Below are 16972 nucleotides of genomic sequence, written 5' to 3'. Positions count from 1 at the left end.
GTGCACATTTATTTATTTATATACCACCCTAAACTTATGTCTCTCTGGGCGGTTTACAATAAAAAGGTAAACCAGAACACACACACACACACACTTATTTTCAAGGGGGGCAGGAAAGAACAAAACTAAATTGCAATGTGATATCTGAAGCAAGGCCTTTGAAATGTGGTGCTGCATAGTTCATGCAGCGGAGGTTTCTTACAAACACGAAAGCTAGAATCCTATGTAAAAACCAGCTTGTAATAGTTAGGCAAAAAAAGGAAAGAATTCTACCCATTTTATTGAAAATATTATGTCAGTTTTAAATAGAGTAAAAAAACTGTAAGTTGCTCAGACAGTTTTGGTCTTTGTAGGACGTGTGCGTTTTCTAGGCTTCTCCTTGAGCCTTGCAGTTTTTGAGAGCACCTAAGAGGGCATTACAATCTCCTTGACAAAATATTCTGTTTTAAAAACTAAACCTTAATTATCAGAACAATAATCTCAATACTTGTCAGGTTAATACACAGTAGAGCTCAACAGTTTAGTAAAGGCATGCATAGTAAATGATTAATTATTTATGCAACTCACCCAAAAAGGTAAATTAAGCATATACACTCCAGGAAGAAGCAAATGTTAATATAATATTGTTTCTCATTAAGCAGGATTTCTTTTTCTTTCTTTTTTTAAGTGTTCTACACATGGAGAAAGCGTATAACTTCCTTTTTACGTGTTAAAGACAGTAACTCTTGTTGTTGTTGTTGTTGTTGTTATTAATTCGATTTCTATACCACCCTTCCAAAAATGGCTCAGGGCAGTTTACACAGAAAATAAATAAATAAGATGGATCCCTGTCCCCAAAGGGCTCACAATCTTGTTGTCTGTGACTCACTTTTTTGTTGAAGATAAAATAGTTATAGTACATTGTAATTTAGATTTTCATTGCCTTTCTAAAGATAATCTTGTCATGAGCAGGAATATAGTAATGCAGCTCCAGAACATTACACAATCATAAAATATGACTTGTATCCATCAATAGATATAGAATAAACATTCACAACCTCAAGCAGCTAATCACACTGATTATCAGAAAGCCATAAATGCACGTTTTCAAATTGCAGCCATTATATGAACAAGGGATTTGGGTTTCTAGACTATCCCAAAGTCTCTCTTTAATCCTTATTCCTAAACCTTATTTTTCCCAGTAAAGCCTTAACTAAGTCCCATTTCATATTAATAATTAAGAGTGATAGCATCAAACTTAGCAGGTGGCTGCTTTATTAATGAGGACTGTTTAATTTATAACAGTCCAATATAAACCTTTACTGATGTAAGAATCCTACTAGAATTGTTCTTTAAAGACCACAACAATAGCAACGATGTATCTCCACAACCATAGCACACACAAAACAATGTGTAGCTGGTTTTATTCTTTAAAAAACTAGAACTACAGAAACCAGTGCATTTATTTCAAAGATGGCAGGACAAGGAGAATGCACAACAATCATGCAAAGCACATTATCAGTGGCCTAAAGTGATATATCTCTTCCTGGGTTTTACTACTTGAGACAGTATGGGAGCCCTGCACATTCAAAACTAGACGGAGAAAGCTAGACTAAACCCTTCTTCAAGACATGTTAATTGTCTATGTTCAGGGAGTGGTGGTTTTTGGTGGGGTGATTTTTTAAAAATTGAGGTACCATTCATACACTCAACCTTCCCCACCAGCAGTCTGAAACGGTACAGCTCAATAACCGATACAGCACACTTTTACTGCCACTAGCAGCATTTCAGGTGACTTCTCGAACTATCCCCAGTTAACTGGGTACCTCACAAACCTGACTACCTAACATCAAAGGAGAACTCTTTCACTGGCACAGTTCAATGCCCAGCCTTCTGCCGTTCTGGAAGGCAGATTTAAGAGAATACCCCTCAGGAACCAGTTATGCCCATGTGGTTATACTGAGTCTACTACACATGTCTTTTTAATGTTGTTTATTTTACAGAGATATTCACACTGTTATGATTGAACCACTTTTAAAGAATATGCCAGGCAGATCGGATGAGATTTCTTTCCTTTTGGCAGACTGGTATGCACCAATCACAGTTGGAGTGGCATGATTTTGTACTGAAGCATGTAAGCCAAGATGGGAGCTAGTTGATTAATTAACCATTGAGACTTCGGCATGCAAATGTTATGATGTTTCTACCACCCAGCTTTGTTGTTTTTACTTTTAATTGTTGGTTACTGACTATAATGAAGTTTCATACATTCATTCATTCATTCAGATACAGCACGCAGAAAAGCAGTCTATGTAGCTTGGGCCTCAGATGGGAGAAACTCAGGGACTAGGAATTCTGCACAGCCATTTTTCCATTGTTGGTATGGCCCTGGTGAAATAAAGTCTACTTATTTTTTCTGGGGACACTTCCCAGTCCCTTGGCTCTGTGCTACTCTGCCCACTTGCGAGCAAAGGCAGCTGCCATATTGCATGACCCTTCTCTATATTTGTGCTATGAGCAAAGAGGCACCTTTTAAGAGTGGCAATTCTCTTTATTTAGCAGGGGGAGGGCAACTGGCCCTATCCATCCTCAGCACAGCATCCCTCCAGTGGCTGTTGCTATTGTCTGTCATATGTTTCTTTTTTAGATTGTGAGCCCTTTGGGGACAGGAAGCCATTTTATTTATTTATATCTTTGTACTTTTGTTGAAAAGCTTTTGTTGAAAAGCGCTATATAAATATTTTTCATATTCGTATTCATAAGTAACATGGAAATGATATTGCATTGATCAATATTAACTGATTAAAGAGCTGTTAGTTGGATTGTCTGCCTTTTGAATGATTAATTAAATTAAATGGCATATTTTCAAAAAGGTAATATAAAATGCCTTTGAGATACTAAAGACAATCTAAACTTACAATTTAATAAACAGCAGCTATAAATCATTGTTAGAAAGAAAAGTAATATTTTTCTTTTTCATTAACACATCAGAACCAGAACAAAAATAATCACGAGTACTTAGCCAATTAAAATGATCCCCTATTGATCAAAAACTGTTTGCTGTTGATTAATACCTGGCTAGTTATCAATTAAGGCTTGCGACACTACTGATGATACAAACAAAATGCAGAATAGTTATTTAAATTCATATCCTTTATTCTGTTTGAAACGCTTATAGATAGTGATATTTACAGTGCATTATTTTGAGGATTTTTTAAAAAGAAAAACAAGACTGTTAACCTCAAACCTCCTGAGAACTGTAACTCCCGTGTCTACGTGGATATGTATGTCACTTCCATTAATACCAAATCTTTCTAACCCAACATATAGAGATAAAAATATACTCCCCAGTGTGAGTAAATAGGAAGCCAGCTATTTTTTTACTCAGCTCTTCAAATACATTTTAAAAATTGATTGTGGTTAAGAGGGTTTTCCCAAGTGACTACATTTCAGTTTTACTTTGTTAGATGAGACAGAGGTAGGAAGTGGCACCAGAATAACTGTTTTGAGACAGACTTAATTTCAAAAAATGTAAGAACAAACAGGATTGTTCTCACAGACAATCCTATGCATGCTTACTCAGTAGTCCCACTGTGTCAAATGGGGCTTAGTCCTTAGTCAATTTGTTTACGATTGCAGACTTAGTAAATGAAGTCTAGACTTGTAAAAGAATATTCTCCGATACATTTAACAGAATGGGTAGAATAATTCTCCAAAATATTATCTCCTATGCTAAATAATACAGGATAATATTATTTTACAAGTCTAAACCTGATGGATTTTAGCCAACCTGGTATATAAATTTAAACATGAGTACTGTGAAGTGCAAGCAGATCATCTTGGCAAATTATGCTTGTGCATTCTTATATGTAAAACTGGCAAGTAAGTGATTGCTACTCCTAAAGCCTACCGCTTTATAAGAAATCTCTTTAATGCTGAACAGAAAATCCTTCACAGCAATATTTTATGTAAATGGTTGCATATGGTCAACACACATTAAATGCTATTGAAAATGCAAATTACCGGATGCCTCAAATACAGTAGATCCACAAGGGAATGGTTCTCTGAAAACCTAATATAAATGAATACAAAGTTCATGCGTCATATTAATGAATCATCTCCTGTAAGCTAAAACACTTACTTAAAGAAAAAGCAAGATGCACAATGCAAAGAGAAGAAGCCAACTTTAATTTTGGCTAGACTTAAGGCTGCTTTGCAAGGATTCAGAAAAGAAGCACACATCTGTTTCTTCGCTCATTTAGAGTCCAATCATACAAACCTTGGGCCAGATGGTTCCCTATAATCAATTGCATGGCATTGCCCTATCTCTTTCTTGAAAAAAGAAAGTAGAGGGCACTGGAATTTATGTAGGACAAAGGAACAGGAACCATCCATGGGGACTAAGAAGCCACACTGCATACCCCATCTGTGTGAAATATTTAATCAAGGGATATGTAACACATCTGTGAATGCCAGCTTTCCATAACAGCTGATCTACAAATTATACAGAACGTGGTGATACTACTTCTTGATTGTAACACCACTTCAGACCCTAGAGGAGGAAGACATATTTCTGCATGCTCCTCCATATTAAAACACAAAAACAAAAAACACCAATTCAGGGCATGTAAAAAACTAACACATCAGAGAACATTTAGTGTTATTACTAGTATATTAAAAGCTGGGAGTTTCTTATGTAGCAGAACATTCAGAAATATATTCGCCCCACATACACACCTGCAGCTTCAAGTAGTGCAGTCCAGGATTCTACCACATGGTCTGCCACCTCATCCTGCATAAGGCACAGACTGGCCCCTGGACAATATTGATTTTCTTTAGTGCTGATCAGTGGTAGCTGGTGAAGGAGTTCCCTAGTGGACCTCCAGTCGCTGCTGTACAACGATCAAGAAGAGAGAGAAATTCCTACCTTTACAGAAAATTGTTGGGAGATGACAAAAAAGGTAGGGGGTGACTCAGTCAGCATCATGCAAGCATGTGGTTGCTGATGGGCTAGTTCCCCTCCTAGACACAGGCTACTGACACCTGCAAAGACAGCTAGCCAATTAGCAGCCACACACTTGCTGCCACTGCTGCCTCCTGACAACTATCAGTAAGAGCGGGAATTCCCCAACCATATTGGCTGCCCCTCAGCAACAGCTGGCAGTTCGCACTAGTAAACTACTTCATTGGTCACCACCGATAGTGCTGGTGGCAAAGTATTAATAAAATATGTAAAATAACTGTATGGGAGAACCCATAGTACTGGAACCTTTTCACCATCACCAATGTTGGAGGCATACAGTTGCTATACAGTGGACTCTACACAGCTAACAAGAGACTGCTCACAGTCAGTCATTTCACAAGTTCAAGACAGACAAGCATAAAGAGGTATTCTGGGCTTGCACATGATTAGACAACTTGTATGAGTGTCACTATACCTTGAGAAAGGCTTTCTCTCTTTGCTTTGCTCTTATGTATAAACTATACTTTGATGCCCATGGGACAAATTCTTTTAAGGACTATTACATGAAGGTTTACAATATCTAGCGTTAGTGGCATATGTCTTTAATACCTCTGTGCCATGCATTATTCACTAAACACTATTGCAATCTATTTCCCCTAGCTCTTAGCTTGGAAAACATTTGGATCCATATTGCAGTGTCAGGAGCATTTGGATTCCAGCAGGTCCAACTTTTATGGAAGCCAAAAGGGCTGCAAGATACTGAGAAGGCTTTACTCCTAGACACAGAAACTAGATAAAATTCAGTTTTATTACAGACTACATACTTGGGATGGAATGCTATCCTAGGAAGAGGGGAGTTATACTGTTTATTTGCCTCTAAACTGACCTTCAATCATCAATTTTCTGTATTATTTTGGTGACAAGGTAAATAACAAGTACACTTGTTAGATGAGCCAATAAATTGAGACTAGGTAAGCACTGTGGAGAAGGAGAAGACTGAGACATCACTGTTCGGTTCCTCTCTTTTTTATTCCAGGGAATAATTTAATACACTTAAGGGGAAAGGAAGGATCTTTTCTGTCCTGCTGTGTGGTATTCACATTCCACAATGTAAACAGCAGCAGATGTGGACTGTGAAACACTACAACACTTATTCAAAAATACAAGTTCTGCACCAACCCATCCCCCTGAAACTGTCATCTTCAAATTTCAGGCTGAAAATATTAGTAGTGCTGTAAACGTTAATTCACATACTTCAAGTACATAGTGGGGTGGGGGACACACAATATTCCACATATTATATACTTCTTATGTTAATTTCCCTTTGTTTCACTCTATCTTCTCAGCACTCCAAAACTCCTGAAGTATTTTGGTGTGTGTATATAATATTTTTGCATTCAAAGTACCATTATTTCAAAATGGCTTATATATTACCAGAGGGTCAAGAATTGAATGAAATTATCAGAAAAACCGAAACCTTTGTTTAATGCTAACACTCTCTATGAAACATATGGCAATGTTAATGAACTGGCAAAAATAAAAAGGGTCCTGGTGGTACCACAATTCTTACTCCACACCTATTTCATACAGTTTTATGCTAGTGCCCAATTCTGTTTTGTAACTAGGGTAAAACCATTTCTGCATCTAGTTTAATCACATCAAAAGTCTAACTACAAAGGACAGAAGAGGATGCTCCTTTCTTATTGCACCATGAGAAAAACAACCTGCTGTAGAGAAATGTTCCGCTTTTATATCAGCCAATATGTCAGGTCCCCGCAGAGTATTTCCCTTGTTTTACAGTGACATCTATCCGCCAGTCCTAGGGAATTCCAACGTCATTCACTCAACATCAGCACCGTATAATGTGGACAGCTCCCTTCTGCAGTCATTCTTGAGCAATTTGGCACAGAGTGGCTATCAAATGCCAACCTGATCGTTCAATTAATTAATTAATTCATCAAATAAATAAAGGAGAAGAATACAAGCCAACACACACCAGTATGAGTTCTGGAGAAAGTACACCAAATGAAAAAGATGACCATGATTCGTGAATTTGACTGGCAGGAATCATTCCTCAGCAGTTTGACTTCTAATAATTGTTCTGTTTTTCATCCACAAAATATAATCATCTTGAAATGCTCACATTAAAGAGTACTGACAGACTGTGACTTTCAGGTATTATAAAACATGACAGGGTGTTGCATTTTCAAACAATCGAGTCAACCCCAGCATCACACAGTGACTCGCATGAGTACTAATGCGGGGTGGGGGTTGAATTACATCTGGAGAACTGATGACATTTTGTAGCCACTGAAATTCCAGAAGCTAGAGAAGAAAGGGAGAGATTGCATTTTTTAAAAAAAATTATGTTGATGGAAATGAATTTGGAGGAGCCAGAAAACTGTAAGGTAGATCCAACCCAAGTAGGTGAAAGATGACTGGGCCCTGTTGGACCTCAACTCATAATTTAAGCAAGATACTCATCCAATCTCTGGTGCCAAAAATTAACTGCTCTGTTTTAGCTGCCTTTAGAAGATACCACATCTCAAAAGCCAGGATATACATGTATAAAATAATATAAATCGCAACCAAGAGAAGTACTCTCCACAACCAAAGGGCAGCCTCTCCAAGTGACACAATATTCAACCAAACTCATTCTTCCTCAGAAGCTGAAATCTACAGCTTTGCCAAACTTATCAACATACCAATACAAGCAGTGCAAATCTTACAAGTCCAAATGCCATCCTTCTAAGGGTGAAACAGCCCAAATATGAGAAGTCAAGGCCTTTATCCAGGTGAAGTAAAGAAACCTCCAAACGGCCCAGTAGTTTCTTTCCTCTCCCCCCCCCCACCATAGCCTGAAAGGCAGACTTCTTCTGGCCTGGCAAATTAACAACCTTTAAAAATACTGATAGGGAAGAACAGAGCTCCATCCTCTTGCAAAACTGCACACTCTCCAACACACACAGCAAGCCTCCGGCACACACAAACTGGTCGCTTGCTTGTTGCTGACACCAGCCTAGAGCGCTTTCACAAAGTTTCCCACCTTTGTCACCCAACTTCTCCCTTGAATAATAAACAATCCAAATCCACCTGCAAATGGCCAAAAAAAGAGAACAGATTCGGCGCATAGCACAAGTCGCAGAGACGTGCAACTTGGAAGCCTGGGGGAGGCGGCAAGAACGAGCGGGGCAGCGAAGGGAGCAGGAGTCGACCCCGCTCTTCGTTCGCCCACCTATCCCCTAAAGGTAGAGCTACAGCTGATGTGGACCAGCCCAGCCAGCCCTGCTCGCTCTGCCCGACAGCTCACTTACCACATCCCCTGGTGCACAGCGCCCTGCTGACCTCCTTCTTGAGACTCCTGCCCGTCTCCAGGGGCGGGGAAGACGCCCGGAAGAGCGGCGGCAAAGGCGACCCGGTGCCGTTTATGCTGGAGCCGACGACGGGCTCCATGAAGAAGATGTAGCGGCTCTCCTCTTTGAGGCGGCTGCTGCTGCTGCTCCCGCAGGCGGGGCCCCGCTCGGCCAGTAGCACCCAAAGCAGCGCGTCCTTCTGCAGCCCGCCGCTTTTCACTGGCCACACCTGGTGCACGCGCACCCGAGCCGCTGAGGAGGCAGGCGGCGGGCTCGGGCTGTTGAGGCTAGGGAACGGGCTCGGGGGGCTGGGAGCTGGCGAGGATGACGAGAGGATGGTCCCCGAGAGGGAGGAGCTGGAGGTGGAGGCGGCGGTGCTGGTGCTGGTGCTGGGTTGCTCCTCCGGCAGTATCAGCAGCGGCGGCGGCGGCAGTGGCGACGTCGCCTCTTTCCCCTCTCCTCCTCCTCCTCCCGCTGGCTCGGCCACGCTGTGAGCCAGCACCTTGCCCTCGATCACCACCGAGGCGCGCCGGGCCAGCCCCTGCACCGAGTCCACGCTGGGCGGCGAAGAGGAGCACGGTGGGGCCGCCCACGCCTGGGCCGAGGCGCCCAGCAGCACCACGAGCAAGAGGCGCAGTAGCGGGCGGCAGCAAGAGCAACAGTCCGGGGCCATGGCTGGCGGGAGACAGCAGCAGCAGCAGCAAGGCGCGCGAGGGCAGCCCCGAGCTCCCCTAGTCCTGGTCCCCGCCAGACTGGCTTGCCCCTCACCCTCCCTTCGCCAACGCCACCTGCGCGCCGCCTGGCCTGGAAGGAGGGGAGGGTGCTGCTCAGTGAGGATGGAGGAAAAGAAGGGCGGGAAAGCGCCTGAGGGGAGGCAGGGCAGGGGCCGCTGCTCTCTGAGCCCAAGGAAGCCTCCTTGTTTCCTCCTCGCCGCCGCCGCCGCAGCCGCTGCCGAGTGAAGTGGTGGTGCGGTGGTGGTGGTGGCGGCGGGGAAGAAGCTGCGAAGAGTGCCCAACTGTTAACAATCCTCTCTAGTCTCTGCTGCCAAGAGCAGCTCCTGCAGCGGCTGAGGCTGGCTGACGGACCGGCTGAGAGGCCGGGAGGCGGCGGAGTTGCCAAGCTGAGAAGGCGCGCGGCCACCAACGCCACCACCACCAGCGGCGGCCATGTGTTTCCTCGGCTCTATTTACCTTCGGCGCTGGCTGGGCGTGCGCTCTGCCTCTTCCCTCGGCTGCTTTGGTGGAAAGGGGGTGGGGAGTGGCAGGATATTTTGTTCTCTCACATATCTTCTGTGGCATGCTTCATCCTGATTTAGGCTGACACAGGGGCGTGACTGAGGATGCACTACAGATGCTTCATTGAGGTTTCCTTTGCTGGTGGTGCTGAACCTCAGCACCTTTGCTCTGTGGTCTTCAGGTCTCCTTTCTTATCCTGGGCAGTGCATTCGCATGTTTCTTTATGGCATGAGGCCATTCCGTTCCTTTCCTCTCTTCAGTATTTATTGCCATGCGAAGTTATGTGTATATTATGTAGGTCTGTGAATCGTGCAGGCCTGCACAACCTAAGGCCCCTGGGCCAGATCCAGCCCTCAAGGACTTTTTTGCTGACCCACAGGTAGGGATGGGCCCAGACCGGTCTGGAGGCCATTGAAAAAGCCTCCGGACCGGTCCAGACCTGGGCGGTTTAGTTTGGGTGGGGGGGGTAGCTTTAAGAGCTGCGGGAGGGTTTACTTACCCCTCCTGCCGCTTTCCCGCCCTGGCGCCGTAATTCTAGGAGTAATTGGAGCAGCAGGATACCTCCCTGCCGCCCCTTCCCCGCTGTTGCTGGAAAAAACTCCCAGGAGTCCTTTGCGCACGCGCACATCACAGAGACGTGAAGCGCGCGCACGATGTCTCTGTGATGTGCGTGCGCGCAAAGGACTCCTGGGAGTTTTTTCCAGCAACAGCGGGGAAGGGGCGGCAGGGAGGTATCCTGCCGCCCCAATTACTCCTAGAATTACAGCGCCAGGGCGGGAAAGCGGCAGGAGGGGTAAGTAAACCCTCCCGCCGCTCTTAAAGCTACCCCCCCACCCAGTGCTGGACCACAGTTGGTGGTTTCATGCACACCCCTACGCACAGGTAGAAATATCTAGCAGCAACAGTAGGAACCATGAAATGCTCTAGGACTGCATGCCTAGAATTGCCGCCTGAAAGCAACAGCAGTTTAGGGACAGGGGAGGAATTTGCTTGAGGGTGGCTTGCTCTCCAGGTGCCCCATTAACTAGGCAGGGACAGGTCCTATTATATGGCCACTCTTCTTGGTTAAAATTATGGGTCCCTTGATGGGGGGGAAGAATCAAAAGTGACTAAGAATTGCTTTCATTAATAGTTTAATAATTAATTTTCATGTACTGAAAATTTTCATGCACTGAAAATTGATCTAGACCCCTGCACACCAAGTCATGGTTGGTTCCAGCCCACTGGGACATTTGAGTTGTGCACCTGTGATCTGGAGTGATTGCCCCATATCCTTCTGTAAGTATAAGAACTTGGAAAGATAATGGTGGATGTAGATGGACCACAGTTTAAATGTAGAGTCTGGAACACAGGAACATAGGAAGCTGCCATATACTGACCATAGGTCCATCTAGCTCAGTATTGTCTACACAGACTGGCAGCAGCTTCTCCAAGGTTGCAGGCAGGAATCTCTCTTGGCCCTATCTTGGAGAAGCCAGAGAAGGAACTTGAAACCTAGATGCTCTTCCCAGAGTGGCGCCGCCCCTGAGAGTGGAGCATCTTACAGTGCTCACACTTCTTGTCTCCCATTCATATGCAACCAGGGTAGACCCTGCTAAGCTAAGGGGACAAGTCATGCTTTCTACCACAAGATCAGCTCTTCTCTCTTTTGGTCTTCACATGAATGTTCATCATTTGATGACTGTATCCTTAGATGATCAGCATTATTTGGTGCATCATCATGTGATCCCCCCCCCCCCGGTGTATTAGGGATCGATCACATATCACAGGCCACAGGCAGAACGTTTACATCTCATCACATTTTAAGAATGTATTTTTTATTATTATTTATTTGGTACATTTTTATACCACCTTTCTGCCTTGACAAAGGCACCCAAAGTGGTTTACAATATTAAAAGAAGCAAATTACAGAAGATTAATAAAACGTTTCAGGCTGTTGGGTCTTTTCAGGAGCTGAGGACAGGAGCTGGCCTGGGCACATCCTTTCTTGCCTTCCTCTCAGTCGGGATATGCACGGAACCATGGCGGGGGTCTCCCTTTAAGAGCAGGGGGAGCGTGCACTTACCCCTCCCTCCACTTTTCCCCCACCAGCCTCGGTTTTTTTAGCAGCCCATCGGGGCAGCAGCGTACCTCTCTGCCATCCCATTGCTCTCCTCTTCCAGATATAACTGGAAGTTCCTGACGCGCTTGTGCATGCGCCCATACTGGCTCATGCAGGCGTGTCAGTAACTTCTGGTCATTTCCAGAAGAGGAGGGCAACAGGGTGGCAGGGAGGTACACTGATGCCCCAATGGGCTGCTAACAAATCTGACGCCAGCGGGGGTAAAGTGGCAGGAGGGGTAAGTGCATGCTCCCTCTGCTCTTAAAGGGAGACCCCCACCGCCTTCAAACCGGCAGAACTTCCAGTTCTTCGAACTGGTTCAGAGGCCCATAAAGGGCCTTCGAATAGATTCCGTGCAGATCTCTACCTCTCAGGGCACACTGGTCTTTCAGTACTCCTAGGAAGGTGGGGGAGGGGCTGCCCCAACAGTCCTCACAGGCCAGATCTGGTCTCTATGGGGCCTGATGTTATGCTCTCCCCTGGTCTGGACACCTCCTTTCATGCCCTCCTCTCAGGGCACACTCATTGTATTACACTCATACTGGGCCCCAGTGTTTTTGGTACTAGAACTTCTCTAGTGGCAAGTGACTTCAGACCATTCTCTCCTCATACACAATTCAGTCAAGGTGATATGCATATAGTAATCAACTGCTGGGGGGGGGACGACCAAGAGACGTAAATGCACATATAAGCTGTCCCTAAGAAAATGAACCCACCCTGCTTGCGTCACAGGGAGCAATCTGTTTTGACAAACTGTAATGGAAACTGACAATTCTGACATACCTTGTTTGTACTAATATGTGCTTGAATATTTAAGGGAGAATAATGAATGATGTGTACCTTTCCTGTTGTAATTCAGTCATTTTGTCTATTTAGTGCTATCTGTGTACATGCCATTTTGCAGCAGATGAGAGCTGAGGTCTCTGCCCCAAGGGACTTGCAATCTAAAAACAGACACAAGGAAAACAATAGAGGGGAGTGGGGAGGCAGGCTAAATAGGAAGGCAGGGGTAGAATATGCCATCATTGCATGTTTAGTCACAGTAAAGTATGGCAATAAATGTTTTGTGCCAAGGGCTCCACAAAGATGCTAGGTTGTGAGGATGGATTTGAGGAAATAAAAGAAGAAGCAACAGAGAAGTGAATTGGGAAGGAATTCCAGAATTTCCAGGCATATGGGGCAGTAAGGAAGGAAGGGCAGAATCATTTGAGGGAGCAGGTATAATGGAGCTGGAGAAGCAAAGATCATGGGCAGGAGTGTAATGGGATGTGAGAGTAAAGGGATAAGGTGGGACAAGGCCATGGAGGGCTTTAAAGATGAGCTACATCTGGGAGTGAACAGCAAGCCAATGTCAAGATTTATGGAGGTGCATGGCATGATCAGAGCAAGGAGACAGGTAAATATTTTGGCAGCTGGATAGAGGTAAGGCAGCTGAAGTGAAAGCACAGACGACCAAAGAGGAAAGGGTATCAGTAGTTGAGGTGAGAAGTAGTCAGGACATACATAGAGCTTTTGCTGAGGGGGCAGAGAGAAAGGGGCATATTTTTTGCTATGTTTTGGAGGGAAGATATATCCTTTGGCTAGATAAAGAGAAAAGTGTCAAAGGTAAAACCAAGATTTCAAGGATGTTCAACAGCGTGGGTGGTGACACTGGAGAGAGCAGAAGGAAAAGGTGAGAAGTTCTATTTTGGATGTATTGCATTTGAGACTATGATGAGGCATTCAAGCAGAAATCTAAGAAAGACAGTTTGGCATATGAGATTGGATGGCGAGCTGAATTTCTTTGCTTGACCCCAACCTCTGCTTCCCACAACACCTGGACCTCATCTAAGGTGTGGGACAAGCCTCTCCTCTCCTCTCCTCCCACTGTAAAACAAGAGGGCCTTTGGCCAGATTTTACCTTCTCAGACCTGAGCATTTCAACACTTTCAAAATAAAGCAGTTTGTAGTGACAAAGAGCTTCATAGAGGGCACAGCACAGGGCAGGTTATCATGACCAGAAGCATCCCCAATTAAAGTTAAATCCAGATTACTGGAACACACATGCTCCCAATTTCCACTCAGAAGTTCTGGGCAATGGGGGTAACAATGTGCAGACCTGACAGTTACTCAACATTGATCGCTTTAGATCAAATCCTAATTTAACAATGAAGCTCTTCTCACGATTGGTGAGAAGAGCTTCTGTTGGGCTTGCAGGGAGGACGGGCTTAGCCTGCTCTCCCCGCAGACGAGCAGCAGCTCGTAGCTGGGCGGCCAGATCAGCTGCCCACATGGCGGCCGGCTCCGTCACGGAGCCAGCAGGGACTGCAGGGATCGGGGGCCACGCAGCCCCCAGAAGTTCCAGGATGCCCTGTGCAAGTGCATCCTGGAGAGACCCCTGAGCCCGGGAGACTTGCAGCTTCCCAGTGGGGGGTCTACTCATGTGTCGCTGTGCACCACAGCGACACATGAGCAACCAAATAAGGTAAATGGTGCACTCGTGCCGTTAACCTCATTTAAGGGGTGGGGGAATTAGACGGGCTAGCCGCCTTGGGAATACTGGGCTCGCCTGCTAGCCCGGTGGCTCCCACAATCCCTGGAAAGCGGGATTAGCTCCCTTGGCCTGCTCTCCTGGAAAGCGGGCTAAGCTCCCTTAGAAAGCTCCCTTAGCCTGCTTTCCAGGGGTCGTGGGAATAGGCTCAATATCAGGTACATGTTGTGTTGGCACAGAGCCAATCTTCCACATTACTGAAAGTTTCTGGGTTCTCTCAACTGGAAGTTGGGAGCCTGTGCACTTTGCCAATCTAGGATTTAATGTTTACTGGAGATGCTTTTGATTGAGAATCTGCCCAGAGCATATGTTTATTGAAACATGGATCAAATCTCCTTCAGTCCATCAGTACATGGACATGTGTGCAAGGAGGTAAGGAGGATGAACAGAAAATGCATTAGCAAAAAGATCACAATCAATACTCAGTATATATTGGTATATAAAACTGTTTATATACCAACAAAAATCAGATATATTGAGTGTTGATTATAAATTGGCAGGCCATCTGTTAACTCTGCATGACTGCTTATACACACACACACACACACACACACACACGCATATGAATCGAAAATCAGGATTTGATTAAAATAGAAATGCATGGTTTCAATCCAATTGGCCCAAAGCAGGCTGATTCAATTCAGAGTGGTTTCTATTTGAATCATTCTGAATCTATTTGACCTGTTTTCTAAGTTTAAATCCTATGGTGGGAGGGGAGGGGAGGAGAGCCTCCTTTTAACATTAAAAAAAGAAAGAGGGGCCAAGGCGTCAGAACAGTACCTTTTCAAGTGCAGAGAGCATAGCAGTCAGAAGGCGGTGTCCCGACCTGTCATCCCACTGTGGCCCACCAGCCACTGATTTTAAAAACAAGAGGCATGGAGGTGCCTATGAGCCACTCCTTGGAGCGGTAACTGCAGAGTGTGCAATGACAAGGAGCCAGCAATGCAACCCACCATTCCTCCCCACAGCCCTCTGGCTGCTCACCTGGCCTCCACACATGCAAGCGGAGGCTTCAAATGATGGCCCAGTGTTTCTTCGCTAGAACAACAGTGTTTGTGTGCAAAAACACCACTCCGCTGCTGTGCTCTCTGCACTTCAAAAGTTACTGACCTGGTGCCTCAGCACCTCTTTCTTTCTAAATGATGAAATGAGGCTTTCTTCCCATTCCCTCTGCCTTCTCTCGTAGGATTTAAACTTAGAAAGCAGGATTAAACAGTTCAGATTGATTCGATTTGAATCAGGCTGATTCGATGCAAATTTGAATCAAACCAGCCCTTTTAGGGGTGATTAGATTCAAATGTGAATCACTCTAATCACCCAGATTTGAGTCAAATTGATTTGTATTTGAATTGATTCATACATCCCTAACACACAAGAACAAAGAACAAGACACGCACACACAACTAGATTTTACCCCAAAGTATATTTCTTTAATGTTTCTTTTCCTTTAATATAACAAAAAATTTCTTTAATATAACAAAAAATGTTATATCCATTATTGTAATCAATGGTAAACATAGAATAGGATATTATGGTATTTAGCTTTTGTTATCTGTTTGTTTGGGTTAGTTTTGTTTGGTTTATTTGGCTTTTTTTCCTCTCTAAAGAACAAGTCCCTAAAATGATAATGAAAACTGAAGGTGACTTTAAAACAGATATGCAAACAAATATGTAACTCATGAAATCTTATGTCACTGTTGAAGGCTGATAGGAGTACTGAAATAAAATGCAGTTGTTCAAATTAATTACAATGCTTAGGAAATGCAACTGAAATAATAAAAGCAACCGGCAGATCAGCTGAAGCTGGGCAAAGGCCACAGCCTCCACCTGCTCTGAAGGTGCGGCAAAGAATCTACCAAAAATGTCACAGCAGCCAGATGGAACCCAAGCAGGAAACAGATAATCCGGAATAAGGCCACTGGATGAGAGTCAGCTGATGCAATAAGAGCAGAGAAGTAAGCAGACTTTGCTGCCCTTATTGCCACAGATTACCCCTGGAGATGAGAGTAACCGTGTCCAGTCGGCTTTGGCATTAGTTTTCCTCCAGCGGTGCTCCAGGTGTCTCTTAAGGCGCTTCAGGGGCATAGCAAGGTTGGAGTGGGCCCAGAGACAAGATTTTAAAATGGGCCCCTCACTGATATACACACACAAACACACTTCACAATATATAGTGCACTCACACTCACATCTCCATTATGAATAAGAAATTCGGAACATACCTGCTAATACCAGCTTTTTGCATGGAAAATCCTATCATTCTTCCTCTCTCCCTTACAAAGGTGTTGCTAGGTACTTAAAAGATCCAGGGGGTACAACACGGGTGGGAGGGGAGTCATGTGACGTGCCTCTGGGGGGCCCTTTGAGGCAGTGGGGCCCCGAGACAACTGTCTCCCCTTGCCTAATGGTAGTTACGCCCCTGAGGTGCTTCATCTCCCTAAGCTCCTGAGTAAACCAAGGAAGCTGGGATCCACGAATCTTGAGAGGCTGCTTAGGGGCAATCTCATCTAGAGCCCTCGTGGCTTCGATGTTCCAGGCCTCAATGAGCGGCATTCACTGAGCTCATATTCACCAGATTGCTGGGAATATCCCTCGCACCCTCTGGAAACAATCAGGATCCATAAGGCACCTGGGGCGGACCATCAAAGTAGGTCCACTGCCCCTGCGGAGGCAAGGAGCAGTGGTAATCTGCATGCAGATCAGGGAGTGATCAGCCCATGGCAGGGGAGAGATGGCTATATCCCCCATATTCAAATCACGTTGCCACTGCTCCGAGACAAAGACCACGTCTAAAGTGCGTCCGCCCACATGAGT

At 44.8% G+C, this 16972-nt stretch overlaps 1 protein-coding gene across 12 annotated transcripts in view; it reads right to left on the bottom strand.

Moving 5' to 3' along the window:
• The window catches only part of NRG1 (neuregulin 1), an 811186-nt gene extending 801744 nt beyond the window's left edge, over positions 1-9442 (bottom strand). For 5 of the 12 annotated variants that reach the window (XM_053292174.1, XM_053292172.1, XM_053292175.1 and 2 more), the window contains exon 1: positions 8257-9442. In XM_053292174.1, the coding sequence (XP_053148149.1) occupies positions 8257-8968 (712 nt within the window). In that variant the 5' untranslated portion in view covers positions 8969-9442. The remainder of the gene's footprint in view (positions 1-8256) is intronic. The other 7 variants (XM_053292176.1, XM_053292173.1, XM_053292177.1 and 4 more) reach the window with 3 other exon arrangements.
• Positions 9443-16972: the final 7530 nt, after the last annotated feature.

This window comes from Hemicordylus capensis, chromosome 2 (genome assembly GCF_027244095.1).
Source record: "Hemicordylus capensis ecotype Gifberg chromosome 2, rHemCap1.1.pri, whole genome shotgun sequence".
NCBI lineage: Eukaryota > Metazoa > Chordata > Lepidosauria > Squamata > Cordylidae > Hemicordylus > Hemicordylus capensis.
The sequence above is the reverse complement of the archived record's forward strand: the minus strand, read 5'-3'. Positions and strand labels throughout refer to the sequence as shown.